The 15,745-nt window shown below is 54.6% G+C and overlaps 1 protein-coding gene across 5 annotated transcripts in view; it reads left to right on the top strand.

Moving 5' to 3' along the window:
- The window catches only part of LOC139239323 (malate dehydrogenase, cytoplasmic-like), a 27,667-nt gene extending 12,880 nt beyond the window's left edge, over positions 1-14,787 (top strand). For 4 of the 5 annotated variants that reach the window (XM_070867997.1, XM_070867995.1, XM_070867998.1 and 1 more), the window contains 5 exons: positions 2,796-2,972; positions 3,166-3,279; positions 7,023-7,112; positions 10,546-10,666; positions 14,174-14,787. In XM_070867997.1, coding sequence (XP_070724098.1) covers positions 2,796-2,972; positions 3,166-3,279; positions 7,023-7,112; positions 10,546-10,666; positions 14,174-14,184 — 513 coding nt within the window. In that variant the 3' untranslated portion in view covers positions 14,185-14,787. The remainder of the gene's footprint in view (positions 1-2,795; positions 2,973-3,165; positions 3,280-7,022; positions 7,113-10,545; positions 10,667-14,173) is intronic. The other variant, XM_070867996.1, reaches the window with a different exon arrangement.
- Positions 14,788-15,745: the final 958 nt, after the last annotated feature.

Genomic DNA, 15,745 nt, shown 5'->3' with positions numbered 1-15,745 from the left:
GTCCTGCCATCCCGGGAATCAGTCTGGTGAACCTTCGCTGCACTCCCTCAATAGCAAGAACGTCCTTCCTCAGATTAGGAGACCAAAACTGAATACAATATTCCAGGTGAGGCCTCACCAAGGCCCTGTACAACTGCAGTAAGACCTCCCTGCTCCTATACTCAAATCCTCTCGCTATGAAGGCCAACATACCATTTGCCTTCTTCACCACCTGCTGTACCTGCATGCCAACCTTCAATGACTGATGTACCATGACACCCATGTCTCGTAGCACCTCCCCTTTTCCTAATCTGCCACCATTCAGATAATATTCTGCCTTCGTGTTTTTGTCCCCGAAGTGGTTAACCTCACATTTATCCACATTATACTGCATCTGCCATGCATTTGCCCACTCACCTAATCTGTCCAAGTCACTCTGCAGCCTCTTAGCATCCTCCTCACAGCTCACACCACCACCCAGTTTAGTGTCATCTGCAAACTTGGAGATATTACACTTGATTCCTTCATCCAAATCATTACAATATATATTAAATAGCTGGGGTCCCAGCACTGAACCCTGCGACACTCCATTAGTCACTGCCTGCCATTCTGAAAAGGACCCGTTTATCCCGACTCTCTGCTTCCTGTCTGCCAACCAGTTCTCTATCCACGTCAGTACATTACCCCCATACAGTACTAGTAACATGCAGTATTCCCTGGTGGATTCTAACTCTACCCCTAGCAATGAATTACCCTCCCCAGAATAGCCCTGAAAAGCTTCACTTCTGAGAAAACCCTGAGCCTTTACCCAGATCGTCTGTGATATCTGGTTACCGGCTTGGGACACTCGCGTTCATGCTCACCACCACATGCAGCCGGTTTCCTTGCTCAGCTCAGCTGTGGGAAGTCACTGCCTGGTCTTCAGTCTCGGTGCCTTCTTCTGTGGCACTGCGGCCTTTTCCTCTGGTACATCGATCTTGGTGGAGCGAGAGGGAGAGGGAGAGGGCTCTCTAGATACAAGCTGCAAGCTCCAAGCTAAAAATAAAGTGGAAAGACCCTGTCTTTATGGGAGCCTTGCTACCCCGATCTTTCCCGCCAATCTTTTAAATCCCTTTGTTTCTAAGCACGGTTATTTAGTCAGTGATGAGCCATCCAACCCATGTGTATTGGGCTGATGGCCCTTACTCTGGACATCTCTCTCAGTCTTTGTATTGGGAAAAATCCAGCTCCTCCTTGGCTGGCCAGGCTGGTGGGTTCATTGTTCTGCTTTCCTTCTGAGATGGAGGTGAGACATGCTTTTGCATATTAGAGCGACTTTGTCAGTGGCACACCCCCCTTTCCTGGCCGACAGCTCTTGTGTCGTTATCTGTGGCCCCCTTCCTTTAGCTGTGACTGGTGGGCAAACCCATTCTGGATGACTGCCAGCTAACTGCCACGCTGTCTCTGGAGTTTTAACAAAACCAGCTTCTTCACATATCTGCGCAGGGTGACCTCATAAAATCCACAAAATATTCGACTAAGTCCATTCTTTAAACAGAAACCTTGCGATCTCTTCAGGCTGGAAGAGGTTATAGAGATAGGCAGAGCTGTAGGGGCTGGAGGAGGTTACAGATAAAGGGAGGGCTGTAGGGGCTGGAGGTTACAGAGATAGGGAGGGCTGTAGGGGCTGGAGGAGGTTACAGAGATAGGGAGGGTTGTAGGGGCTGGAGGTTACAGAGATAGGGAGGGGTGTAGGGGGCTGGAGGAGGTTACAGAGATAGGGAGGGGTGTAGGGCTGGAGGAGGTTACAGAGATAGGGAGGGCTGTAGGGGCTGGAGGAGGTTACAGAGATAGGGAGGGGTGTAGGGCTGGAGGAGGTTACAGAGATAGGGAGGGGTGTAGGGCTGGAGGATACAGAAGAGTGTGTAGGGGGCTGGAGGAGGTTACAGAGATAGGGAGGGGTGTCGGGTTGGAGGAGGTTACAGAAGAGTGTGTAGGGGCTGGAGGAGGTTATGGTGATAGGGAGGGGTGTAGGGGCTGGAGGAGGTCACAGAGATAGGGAGGGGTGTAGGGGCTGGAGGAGGTTACAGAGATAGGGAGGGGTGTAGGGGCTGGAGGGGGTTACAGAGATAGGGAGGGGTGTAGGGGCTGGAGGGGGTTACAGAGATAGGGAGGGGTGTAGGGGCTGGAGGAGGTTACAGAGATGGGGAGGGGTGTAGGGCTGGAGGAGGTTACAGAGATAGGGAGGGGTGTAGGGCTGGAGGAGGTTACAGAGATGGGGAGGGGTGTAGGGCTGGAGGAGGTTACAGAGATGGGGAGGGGTGTAGGGCTGGAGGAGGTTGCAGAGATAGGGAGGGGTGTAGGGCTGGAGGAGGTTGCGGAGATGGGGAGGGGTGTAGGGCTGGAGGAAGTTACAGAGATGGGGAGGGGTGTAGGGCTGGAGGAGGTTGCAGAGATGGGGAGGGGTGTAGGGCTGGAGGAGGTTGCGGAGATGGGGAGGGGTGTAGGGCTGGAGGAGGTTGCAGAGATGGGGAGGGGTGTAGGGCTGGAGGAGGTTGCGGAGATGGGGAGGGGTGTAGGGCTGGAGGAGGTTACAGAGATAGGGAGGGGTGTAGGGCTGGAGGAGGTTGCAGAGATGGGGAGGGGTGTAGGGCTGGAGGAGGTTGCAGAGATAGGGAGGGGTGTAGGGCTGGAGGAGGTTACAGAGATAGGGAGGGGTGTAGGGCTGGAGGAGGTTACAGAGATAGGGAGGGGTGTAGGGCTGGAGGAGTGTTATAAAGATAAGGCTCCGAACTCCTTGATTAATCGCTGACTTGCTTTGTCCCCCCTCATTGCAGCTCGCTCTGAAACTGGGCACCGACCCCGGGGCCGTGCGGAACGTGATCATCTGGGGCGACCATTCCTCTACCCAGTATCCCGACACGCTCCACGCTACCGTCACGTGTGGCTCACGCAGGGTCAGGCTCCGCCAAGCCCTGGGGGACGACAGCTGGCTGGCCGGAGACTTCATGGCGGTGAGTGTCCCTCCTGTATCGGCCTTTCTCCCCCCTCCCCGGTGACCCGGGGAGGTGCCAGGCCAGTGCTGACGGGTGTCACATCCCTGCCTACTTCCCTTGCTGACCCACTGTGATGTTCCTCTCTCTCTCTCTCTCTCTCTCTCTCTCTCTCTCTCTCTCTCTCTCTCTCTCTCTCTCTCTCTCCCCGCAGGCCGTCCAGCAACGAGGGGCCTCCGTGATCCGGGCACGCAAACTCTCCCCCGCTATGTCGGCGGCCAACGCCGTGTGTGACCACCTGAGGGCGCTGTGGTTCGGGACACAGGAGGTACGAGGTCATGGGGTCACGTGGGCAGTCGCTGACCAATAGTGCGCGTGATATGGCTTGGCGTGGCACGGGGTACGGTGGCAGAGTGGTTATGTTACCAGACTAATGATCCCGAGACACGAGTTCAAGTCCCACCAGGGCAGCTGGGGAATTTAAATTCAGTTCATTAAATAATTCTTGCTTTTCAAAAAAAGCGAGTGTAATTATTTGCTTCATGGATTCTTTGCTGAAGAATCCATAGCAACACATTGCTATTAAGAACCAGTTGGTTTATTAGCAAAGGTTTAACGATTGCACTATACGTTACCAGTTCATGCACCAGGCTGATCCCCCGAACCCAACTGGCCGGGGTTTTATTGAGTCTTGTACATCATCACACTCCCAGCTCAACAGCTCTACCAACCTGGGTGCATACATTACACCCACCATGGCAGCTGGGGAATTTAAATTCAGTTAATTAAATAAATCTGGAATTTTAAAGAAAAGCTAGCGTCAATAATGGTGACTATGAAACTACCGGATTGTTCTAAAAACCCATCTGGGTCACAAATGCCCTTTCCGGGAGGGAAATCTGCCGCCCTTACCCGGTCTGGCCAATATGTGACTCCAGACCCACAGCAATGTGATTGGCTCTTAACTGCGCTCTGAAATGGCGGCTCACCACCACCTTCTCTAGGGCAATTATGGATGGGCAATTAGTGATGACCTCGCCAGTGACACCCACATCCTGTGAATTAATGAAAACAACAGAAATGATACGATGTCGCCTGGCGTGATGTGACGTGATGTGCCAGCGCTACGGAACCTTGTTTAAGGATTCCCGGAGGCTGTGAAAGGGCCGGTTTCGAATCGGACGGAGAGCTACTGCGGTAAATCCCAGGGCCTCTCATCAGCTCCTGCCAGTCGCCGTCCCCTTCTCTCTCCCGAAGTTCTCGGGGCAGCCGGGGGCTCGGAGGGACGAGAGAAGTCTGTGGGTCGGGGGGGGGAAGAGAATGGAGGGTCGCCTATAGAATCCGAGAAATTTACGGCACGGAAGGAGGCCATTTCGGCCCATTGTGTCCGACCAAAAGCTATCCAGCCTAATCCCACTTTCCCGCTCTCGGTCCGTAGCCCTGTAGGTGACAAGTGCACATCCAAGTACTTTTTAAATGTGGTGAGGGTTTCTGCCTCTACCACCCTTTCAGGCAGTGAGTTCCAGACCCCCACTACCCTCTGGGTGAAGACATTTCCCCTCAAATCCCCTCTAAACCTCCCCCCAATTACTTTAAATATATGCCCCTTGGTTGTTGACCCCTCTGCCAAGGGAAACAGGTCCGTCCTATCCACTCTATCCAGGCCCCTCATCATTTTATACACCTCAATCAGGTCTCCCCTCAGCCTCCTCTGTTCCAAAGAAAACAACCCAGGCTATCCAATCTTTCCTCATCGCTAAAATTCTCCAGTCCCGGCAACATCCTCGTAAACATGCTCCACATTCTTTCCCAATGGCGATTCATTTAAGCTCTACTGCCGGTCCAGGGCGGAGTCCCACAGCCCCAGCTTGGATCCTGGGTCAGAGCCTGAGTTAGCTCCAAGGAGGGATACTGGTCAGAGCCTCGGTGAGACCACACCTGGAGTACTGGGCACAGTTTTGGTCTCCTGATCTGTGTAAGGATATACTTGCCTTGGACGGGGTGCAACGAAGGTTCACTGGACTGATCCCTGGGATGAGAGGGCTGTCTTTTATGATGAAAGATTGAGCAGACTGGGCCGATACTCTCTGGAGTTTACAAGAATGAGAGGTGATCTCATTGAAACATACAAGATTCTGAGGGGGCTTGACAGGGTAGATGCAGGGAGGGTGTTTCCCCCGGGCTGGGGAGTCTAGAACCAGGGGTCACAGTCTCAGGATAAGGGGTCGGCCATTTAGGACTGAGACAAGGAGGAATTTCTTCACTCAGAGGGTGGTGAATCTTTGGAATTCTCTGCCCCAGAGAGCTGTGGAGGTTCAGTCATTGAGTATATTCAAGGCTGAGATCGATAGATTTTTGGGGTCGAGGGGAATCAAGGGATTGGGCGGGAAAGTGGAGTTGAGGTCAAAGATCAGCCGTGATCTTATTGAAAAGAAAAGAGAAAGACATGCATTTATATAGTGCCTCTCACCACCACAGGACGTCCCAAAGCGCTTTACAGCCAATGAAGTGCTTTTGGAGTGTAGTCACTGTTGTAATGTGGGAAATGGCGGAGCAGGCTCAAGGGGCCGAATGGCCTACTGCTGCCCTATTTGTTATGTTCATATAATGATTGGCTCCCAGCGCCACTGGAGGGCAGTGTTGCTCCTGATGCCCAGCCATTGTCTCATCCTGTGGCTGACGGATGAGGACTGGCTCACGATGCCTTCTGTAGTCAAAGAGCCCACTCGCTCTCCTAGGAAGAGTGGCCATGTTGGCCAGGGAACCAGAGGGAGCCCGATACCCCAGGACGGGTCAGCACCCGGTGCGGAGGAGGGGTGAGGGGATCAATTACCCGAGGGGGGCCCTTCGCTGCAGTCCCGGTGACCAGGTGGTATGAGGTGAATGATCAGCCATGATCTTATTGAATGGCGGTGCAGGCTCGAAGGGCCGAATGGCCTACTCCTGCACCTATTTTCGATGTTTCTAAGGTGTGGGGGTGGGGAGTTTGGCTGGGGTCTCTTTCGGAGTATAAGTGTCAGCCGTGGCTCAGTGGGTAGCACTCTTGCCTCCGAGTCAGAAGGTCGTGGGTTCAAATCCCGCTACAGGGACTTGAGCACATAAATCTAAGCTGTCACTCCCAGTGCAGTGCTGAGGGAGTGCCTTACTGTCGGAGGGGCAGTACTGAGGGGATGCATTACTGAAGGAGCACCGCACTGTCGGAGGGCCAGTACTGAGGGAGCGCCGCACTGTCGGAGGGGCAGTACTGAGGGAGCGCCGCACTGTCGGAGGGGCAGTACTGAGGGAGCGCCGCACTGTCGGAGGGGCAGTACTGAGGGAGCGCCGCACTGTCGGAGGGGCAGGACTGAGGGAGCGCTGCACTGTCGGAGGGGCAGTACTGAGGGAGTGCCACATTGTCGGAGGGGTAGTACTGAGGGAGCGCTGCAGTCAGAGGTACCGTCTTTCAGATGAGACTTTAAACCGAGGTCCCGTCTGCCTCTCAGGTGGACGTAAAAGATCCCACGGCCATTATTTCGAAGAAGAGCAGGGGGAGTTCTGCCGATGTCCTGAGCCAATATTTATCCCTCAATCACCATCACTAAAAAACAGATTATCTGGTCAGTTATTGCATTGCTGTGTGTGGGAGCTTGCTGTGCACAAATTGGCTGCCGCGTTTCCCACATTATAACAGTGACCACAGTTCAAAAGTACTTCATTGGCTGTGTTGTGCTTTGAGACATCCGGTGGTCGTGAAAGGCGCTATATAAATGCATGTGTTTCTTTCTTAAACCCAAAAACGTCCGAGGGGTGGTACACCTGCTGGCATCGCTCTCAGTGACTCTGGAGAGTGGCTGTGTCGTGCTGCTGCTCCACTCGAGGGCCTTACCCTGACTCCACACGACGGACGGTCCAGTGGACAGGGGTCATTCCCGCTCCTGGCCGAGGACTGACAGCTGGGACAGTCTGTCGGAGAACTCCAGGCACTGACATGACTCCTCCTCCCTCTGGGAGCACCCTCCGTGAGGGAGACAGGAAGGGCACCACTCCCCCGATCACTGTCGCTCACTCTTGCCCCACTATTTCTCTTCGCAGGGTGAGTGGCTGTCGATGGGAGTCCTCTCCGATGGGAATAGCTACGGAGTTCCTGAGCACCTCATTTACTCCTTTCCAGTCACCATACAGGTATTTTCAACTCTGTTTTATTGCCGCTGTGTGAACTTCTCCCAGCGCTAACACTTTCGGCTTGAGGTGCGAACTTTATGGGTTCAAGTCCCGCTCCAGGGACTTGAGCCCGTAATTCAGGCCGACGCTCCCAGTGCCAGTACTGAGGGAGCGCCGCACTGTCGGAGGGGCAGTGCTGAGGGAGCGCCGCACTGTCGGAGGGGCAGTGCTGAGGGAGCGCCGCACTGTCGGAGGGGCAGTGCTGAGGGAGCGCCGCACTGTCGGAGGGGCAGTGCTGAGGGAGCGCCGCACTGTCGGAGGGGCAGTGCTGAGGGAGCGCCGCACTGTCGGAGGGGCAGTGCTGAGGGAGCGCCGCACTGTCGGAGGGGTAGTACTGAGGGAGCGCCGCACTGTCGGAGGGGCAGTACTGAGGGAGCGCCGCACTGTCGGAGGGGTAGTACTGAGGGAGCGCCGCACTGTCGGAGGGGCAGTACTGAGGGAGCTCCACACTGTCAGAGGGGCAGTACTGAGGGAGCGCCGCACTGTCGGAGGGGCAGTGCTGAGGGAGCACCGCACTGTCGGAGGGGTAGTACTGAGGGAGCACCGCACTGTCGGAGGGGTAGTACTGAGGGAGCGCCGCACTGTCGGAGGGGCAGTACTGAGGGAGCTCCACACTGTCAGAGGGGCAGTACTGAGGGAGCGCCGCACTGTCGGAGGGGCAGTGCTGAGGGAGCACCGCACTGTCGGAGGGGTAGTACTGAGGGAGCACCGCACTGTCGGAGGGGTAGTACTGAGGGAGCGCCGCACTGTCGGAGGGGCAGTACTGAGGGAGCACCGCACTGTCGGAGGGGTAGTACTGAGGGAGCTCCACACTGTCAGAGGGGCAGTACTGAGGGAGCGCCGCACTGTCGGAGGGGTAGTACTGAGGGAGCGCCGCACTGTCGGAGGGGCAGTACTGAGGGAGCACCGCACTGTCGGAGGGGTAGTACTGAGGGAGCTCCACACTGTCAGAGGGGCAGTACTGAGGGAGCGCCGCACTGTCGGAGGGGCAGTGCTGAGGGAGCACCGCACTGTCGGAGGGGCAGTACTGAGGGAGTGCCGCACTGTCGGAGGGGCAGTACTGAGGGAGCTACACACTGTCGGAGGTGCCATCTTTCGGATGAGACATTAAACCAAGGCTCCGTCTGCTCTCTCAGGTGGATGTAAATGATCCCATAGCACTATTTCGAAGAAGAGCGGGGGAGTTCTCCCCGGTGTCCTGACCAATATTTATCGCCCAACTAATATCACTAAAAACAGAGGATCTGGCCATTATCACATTGCTCTTTGTGGGAGCTTGCTGTGTACTAATCATTCATTGTACACGGGAGCTTTGTGATTGTGTAATGATATGATGGACCCGAGTGTTTTCTTTAATCCTCTAGCAGAGTAACGCTGGCTGCTGGTTTGTGGGCTTTTACTCCCTCGAATGGCTCCGTCGGTGCAGGCACTGCCCTAGTTACCTCCACACTCGACTATTCCAACACTCTCTTGGCCGGCCTCCCACCTTTCTCCCTCCATAAATTACAGCTCATCTAAACCTCGGCGGCCCATGTCCTAACTTGCACCGAGTCCCACTCACCCATCACCCCCTGTGCTTGCTGCCCCGTGTCCTAACTCGCACCGAGTCCCGCTCACCCATCACCCCCCCCGTGCTCACTGTCCCGTGTCCTAACTCGCACCGAGTCCCGCTCACCCATCACCCCCTGTGCTCATTTCCCCGTGTCCTAACTCGCACCGAGTCCCACTCACCCATCACCCACTGTACTCACTGCCACGTGTCCTAACTCGCACCCAGTCCCGCTCACCCATCACCCCCTGTGCTCGCTGCCCCGCGTCCTAACTCGCACCGAGTCCCGCTCACCCATCACCCTCTGTGCTCGCTGCTCCGTGTCCTAACTCGCACCGAGTCCCGCTCACCCATCACCCCCTGTGCTCACTGATCCCCTGTCCTAACTCGCACCGAGTCCCGCTCACCCATCACCCCCTGTGCTCGCTGCCCCGTGTCCTAACTCGCACCGAGTCCCGCTCACCCATCACCCTCTGTGCTCGCTGCTCCGTGTCCTAACTCGCACCGAGTCCCGCTCACCCATCACCCCCTGTGCTCGCTGCCCCGCGTCCTAACTCGCACCGAGTCCCGCTCACCCATCACCCTCTGTGCTCGCTGCTCCGTGTCCTAACTCGCACCGAGTCCCGCTCACCCATCACCCCCTGTGCTCGCTGCCCCGTGTCCTAACACGCACCGAGTCCCGCTCACCCATCACCCTCTGTGCTCGCTGCTCCGTGTCCTAACTCGCACCGAGTCCCGCTCACCCATCACCCTCTGTGCTCGCTGCCCCGTGTCCTAACTCGCACCAAGTCCCGCTCACCCATCACCCCCTGTGCTCGCTGACCTACATTGGCTCCCGGTCAAGCAACGCCTCTATTTTAAAATTCTCACCCTTGTTTACGAATCCCTCCATGGCCCTCGCCCCTCCCTATCTCTGTAATTTCCTCCAGCCCCACAACCCCCCGAGATGTCTGCGCTCCTCTAATTCTGCCCTCCTGAGCATCCCTGATTATAATCGCTCCACCATCGGTGGCCGTGCCTTCAGCTGTCTGGGCCCCAAGCTCTGGAACTCCCTCCCTAAACCTCTCTGCCTCTCTACCTCTTTCTTCTCCTTTAAGATGCTCCTTAAAATCTACCTCTTTGACCCAGCTTTTGGTCACCTGCACTAATTTATACTTATGCAGCTCGGCCCATCGTGTCCGCTCCGGCCGACCAAGAGCCACCCGGCCTAATCCCACTTTCCCGCTCTCGGTCCGTAGCCCTGTAGGTTACAAGTGCACATCCAAGTACTTTTTAAATGTGGTGAGGGTTTCTGCCTCTACCACCCTTTCAGGCAGTGAGTTCAGCCCCAGACCCCCACCACCCTCTGGGTGAAGACATTTCCCCTCAAATCCCCTCTAAACCTCCCCCCACTTTACTTTAAATCTGTGCCCCCTGGTTGTTGACCCCTCTGCCAAGGGAAACAGGTCTGTCCTATCCACTCTATCCAGGCCCCTCATCATTTTATACACCTCAATCAGGTCTCCCCTCAGCCTTCTCTGTTCCAAAGAAACCAACCCCAGCCTATCCAATCTTTCCTCATCGCTAAAATTCTCCAGTCCAGGCAACATCCTCGTAAATCTCCTCTGCACCCTCTCCAGTGCAATCACATCTTTCCTGTAATGTGGTGACCAGAGCTGCACACAGTACTCCAGCTGTGGCCTAACCAGTGTTTGATACAGTTCGAGCATAACCCCCCTGCTCTTGTATTCCATGCCTCGGCTAATAAAGGCAAGTATTCCGTATGCCTTCCTAACCACCGTATCCACATACACCACCCTCCCCAGTGTCCTGCACGATGTAATCATCGATTGTTTCTGTTCCCAGAATGGAAGGTGGCAGATTGTGCGAGGGCTGAGTGTGTCTGACTTCTCCCGCCAGAGGATGGCGCTGTCTGCTCGGGAGCTGCTTGCAGAGCGAGAGCGTGCCCTGGGTATGCTGGCGAAGAGTAAGTCCAGATCCCCGAGCCTCGCGGCGGAAAGCAGGGAAACAAGGAAGCGGAGATCTCCTGATTTCCACCCCCTGGGGGGGGGGGCGTAAATGCCCCCTTTTTGAAGGCTCATTAGTGCCCCCCAAAGGCACATATCTCTACCATAGAAATTTACAGCACAGAAGGAGGCCATTCCGGCCCATCGTGTCCGCGCCGGCCGACAAAGAGCCGCACGGCCCTCGGTCAGCAGCCCTGAAGGTTACATGTAAATTGTTCATTATGGCGGAAAGGCAAAGAGCACCCAGCCCAACCAGTCCGCCCCACACAACTGCAACACCCCTTACACTCCAGCCCCACAACCGCCCCGAGATGTCTGCGCTCCTCTAATTCTGCCCTCTTGCGCATCCCCCGATTTCCATCGCTCCACCATCGGTGGCCGTGCTTTCAGTAGCCTGGGCCCCAAGCTCTGGAACTCCCTCCCTAAACCTCTCCACCTCTCTTTACTCCTTTTAAGACGCTCCTTAAAACCGACCTCTTTGACCAATCTTTTGGTCACCTGTCCCTAATATCCCTTTATGGGGGCTCGGTGTCAAATTTTATTCGATAACGCTCCTCTGAAACTCCTTGGGACATTTTACTACGTTAAAAGTGCTATACAAATACAGGTTGTTATTGAATGTCTCACTTCCTGACTCCCAAGTCCTTTATACCATCTATAGGGCACAAGTCAGGAGGGTGATGGAACACTCTCCACTTGCTTGGATGAGTGCAGCTCCAATAACACACAAGAAGCTCGACACCATCCAGGACAAAGCAGGCCGCTTGATCGACACGCTACCCACCACCTTCAACACTCACTCCCTCCACCACCGGCGCACCGTGACTGCAGTGTGTACCATCTACAAGATGCACTGCAGCAACTCGCCAAGGCTCCTTCGACAGCACCTCCCAAACCCGCGACCTCTACCACCTAGCAGGACAGCAGGCGCATGGGAACACCACCACCTCCACGTTCCCCTCCAAGTTCCACACCATCCTGACTTGGACATATATTGGCCGTTCCTTCATCGTTGCTGGAATCATGGAACTCACTCCCCACCAGCACTGTGTTTGATGGGACAGTTTAAAGGGAGCTTTACTTTGTATCTAACCCCCTGTACCTGCCCTGGGAGTGTTTGATGGGACAGTGTAGAGGGAGCTTTACTCTGTATCTAACCCCGTGCTGTACCTGCCCTGGAAGTGTTTGATGGGACAGTTTAAAGGGAGCTTTACTCTGTATCTAACCCCGTGCTGTACCTGCCCTGGGCGTATTTGATGGGACAGTGTAGAGGGAGCTTTACTCTGTATCTAACCCGTGCTGTACCTTCTCTGGGAGTGTGTGATGGGACAGTTACATAAGAACATAAGAAATAGGAACAGGAGAAGGCCCCTCGAGCCTGCTCCGCCATTCAATAAGATCATGGCTGATCTGATCATGGACTCAGCTCCACTTCCCTGCCCAATTCCCTTAACCCCTTATTCCCTTATCGTTCAAGAAACTGTCTATTTCTCTCTCAAATTTATTCAATGTCCCAGCTCCCACAGCTCTCAGGCAGCAAATTCCACAGATTTACAACCCTCTGAGAGAAGAAATTCCTCCTCATTTCTGTTTTAAATGGGCGGCCCCTTATTCTAAGATCATGCCCTCTAGTTCTAGTCTCCCCCATCAGTGGAAACATCTTCTCTGCATCCAACTTGTCAAGCCCCCTCATAATCTTATACGTTTCGCGAAGATTGCCTCTCATTCTTCTGAATTCCAATGAGTAGAGGCCCAACCTACTCAACCTTTCCTCATAAATCAACCGAGTGAACCTTCTCTGAACAGCCTCCAAAGCAAGTATATCCTTTCGTAAATATGGAAACCAAAACTGCACGCAGTACTCCAGGTGTGGCCTCAGCAATACCCTGTATAACTGTAGCAAGACTTCCCTGCTTTTATACTCCATCCCCTTTGCAATAAAGGCCAAGATACCATTGACCTTCCTGATCACTTGCTGTACCTGCATACTAACCTTTTGTGTTTCATGCACAAGTACCCCCAGGTCCCGCTGTACTGCAGCACTTTGCAATCTTTCTCCATTTAAATAATAACTTGCTCTTTGATTTTTTTCTGCCAAAGTGCATGACCTCACACTTTCCAACATTTTATTCCATCTGCCAAATTTTTGCCCACTCACTTAGCCTGTCTATGTCCTTTTGCAGATTTTTTTGTGTCCTCCTCACATATTGCTTTTACTCCCATCTTTATATCGTCAGCAAACTTGGCTATGTTACACTCAGTCCCTTCTTCCAAGTCGTTAATATAGATTGTAAATAGTTGGGGTCCCAGCACTGATCCCTGCGGCACCCCACTAGTTACTGATTGCCAGCCCGAGAATGAACCATTTAACCAGACTCTCTGTTTTCTGTTAGTTAGCCAATCCTCTATCCATGCTAATATATTACCCCCAACCCCGTGAACTTTTATCTTGTGCAGTAACCTTTTATGTAGCACCTTGTCAAATGCCTTCTGGAAATCCAAATACACCACATCCACTGGTTCCCCTTTATCCATCCTGTTCGTTACATCCTCAAAGAACTCCAGCAAATTTGTCAAACATGACTTCCCCTTCATAAATCCATGCTGACTCTGTCTGACCGAATTTTGCTCTTCCAAATGACCTGCTACTGCTTCTTTAATAATGGACTCCAACATTTTCGCAACCACAGATGTTAGGCTAACTGGTCTATAGTGCAGAGGGAGTTTTACTCTGTATCTAACCCTGTGCTGCCCTGGGAGTGTTTGATGGGACAGTGTAGAGGGAGCTTTACTCTGTATCTAACCCCATGCTGTACCTGCCCTGGGAGTGTTTGATAGGACAGTGTAGAGGGAGCGTTACTCTGTATCTAACCCTGTGCTGTAGCTGCCCTGGGAGTGTTTGATGGGACAGTGTCGAGGGAGCTTTACTCTGTATCTAACCCCGTGCTGTACCTGCCCTGGGAGTGTTTGATGGGACAGTGTAGAGGGAGCTTTACTCTGTATCTAACCCCGTGCTGTAGCTGCCCTGGAAGTGTTTGGTGGGACAGTGTAGAGGGAGCTTTACTCTGTATCTAACCCCCTGTACCTGCCCTGGGAGTGTTTGATGGGACAGTGTAGAGGGAGCTTTACTCTGTATCTAACCCCGTGCTGTAGCTGCCCTGGGAGTGTTTGATGGGACAGTGTAGAGGGAGCTTTACTCTGTATCTAACCCCGTGCTGTAGCTGCCCTGGGAGTGTTTGATGGGACAGTGTAGAGGGAGCTTTACTCTGTATCTAACCCCATGCTGTACCTGCCCTGGGAGTGTTTGATGGGACAGTGTCGAGGGAGGTTATCTCTGTATCTAACCCATGCTGGGTGCCAGAAATTGAACTGAATCGCATTCCCCTGCCCTGCTACCCCTGACGATTATGTTGAACGATGGGCACAGACTGTGGACAATCGTAACTGGAGGCTTTCTCTGTTTGCAGGTAACCTTTGAAAGGTCCGTGCCGAGGCCAGTTGTGAGTGAGAAGATGATCTGAGACGGAGAGACCAGTCCCAAGGAGCACTGCAATGCCGGGACAGAGTGACAGTATTGCCTAAACCCCTCCCCTCGCCCTGAGGTGAACGGGTTGTTGTACTCCGTCGTTGCCCAGTACAATCCGCCGGAGAATCCGTTGTGGTTGCTGATCACACAACTGCTTGTCGGTCCATCCGCAGAGCTCACGCTCTCGCTAACCGGGATCACACCAGGGGCCGCCTGGGGTCATGGACCGTGTATGGACTACGCAACGAGTGGCTCCATCACACCGGGAACGGGGAGAGAGAGAGAGAGAGAGAGAGAAACGTTTCGATCCGGGGAGTGGCACCCAATCACAGTGGGACCCCACAGTCCAACCCATCCCAGAGGAACCCCCCCCCGCCCACCCCACAGTCCAACCAATCACAAAGGTCTTCCCCCCCCCCCCCCCCCACAATCCAACCAATCCCAGCGGTCTTCCCCCCCACAGTCCAACCAATCACAAGGGTCCCCCCCCCCCCACAGTCCAACCAATGACAGGGGTCTCCACCCCCCCACAGTCCAACCAATCCCAGAGGAACGCCCCCCCCCCCAACAGTCTAACCAATCCCAGCGGTCTTCCCCCCCCCCCCCCACAGTCCAACCAATCACAAGGGTCTTCCCCCCCCCCCCCCCCCCCACAGTCTAACCAATCCCAGCGGTCTTCCTCCCACAGTCCAACCAATCACAAGGGGTTCCCCCCCCCCCCCCCCCCACAGTCCAACCAATGACAGGGGTCTCTACCCCCCACAGTCCATCCAATCCCAGGGGAACCCCCACTCACAGTCTAACCAATCCCCGGGGACTCCGACCCCTCACAGTCCATCTAATCACATGGGAACCCTCCCATAGTCTAATCAATCCCAGGGGACCCCTCCCACAGTCCAACCAATCCCAGGGATTCCCCCACCCCCCCGCCCCCCCTAGGCTCCCGAATATGAACATAAGGAATAGGAGCAGGAGTCGGCCATTCGGCCCCTCGAGCCTGCTCCGCCATTCAATAAGATCACGGCCGATCATCGACCTCAACTCCACTTTCCCGCCCGATCCCCATATCCCTCGATTCCCTTAATATCCAAAAATCTATCGATCTCGGCCTTGAATATCATCATCATCACAGGCAGTCCCTCGAGTCGAGGATGACTTGTTTCCACGTCAAAAAAGTTCACAGGTGCTTCAATGAAGGACCTAATATTCCAGATCCCGAACTACATCCTGAAGGGTGGAAGGTGTCTATGGGTGTTTCTTTTTAACGTGGGGTGACCGGTGCACACCAGCCACCACACGGGCTTGACAGAGCGAGGTCTTGGTCCAGTGGCAAGGGTTAACCAGGACGACTAGAGACCAGCTCTGCTGCACGGACCTAGTGCCCGCACATATCGCGCAGTGTGGGCTGGGCCCGTGCTGCCCCTGGGCCCTCACCTGTTCTGGGCCCTGAACTCATGCCTCTCCTGGGCCCCGATCACGTCCCACTACAATCTCTCGCCGCCCCTTCGCCCTG

This window comes from Pristiophorus japonicus, chromosome 27 (assembly GCF_044704955.1).
Source record: "Pristiophorus japonicus isolate sPriJap1 chromosome 27, sPriJap1.hap1, whole genome shotgun sequence".
Classification (NCBI taxonomy): domain Eukaryota; kingdom Metazoa; phylum Chordata; class Chondrichthyes; family Pristiophoridae; genus Pristiophorus; species Pristiophorus japonicus.
This window is presented reverse-complemented; position numbering and strand designations above follow the sequence as displayed.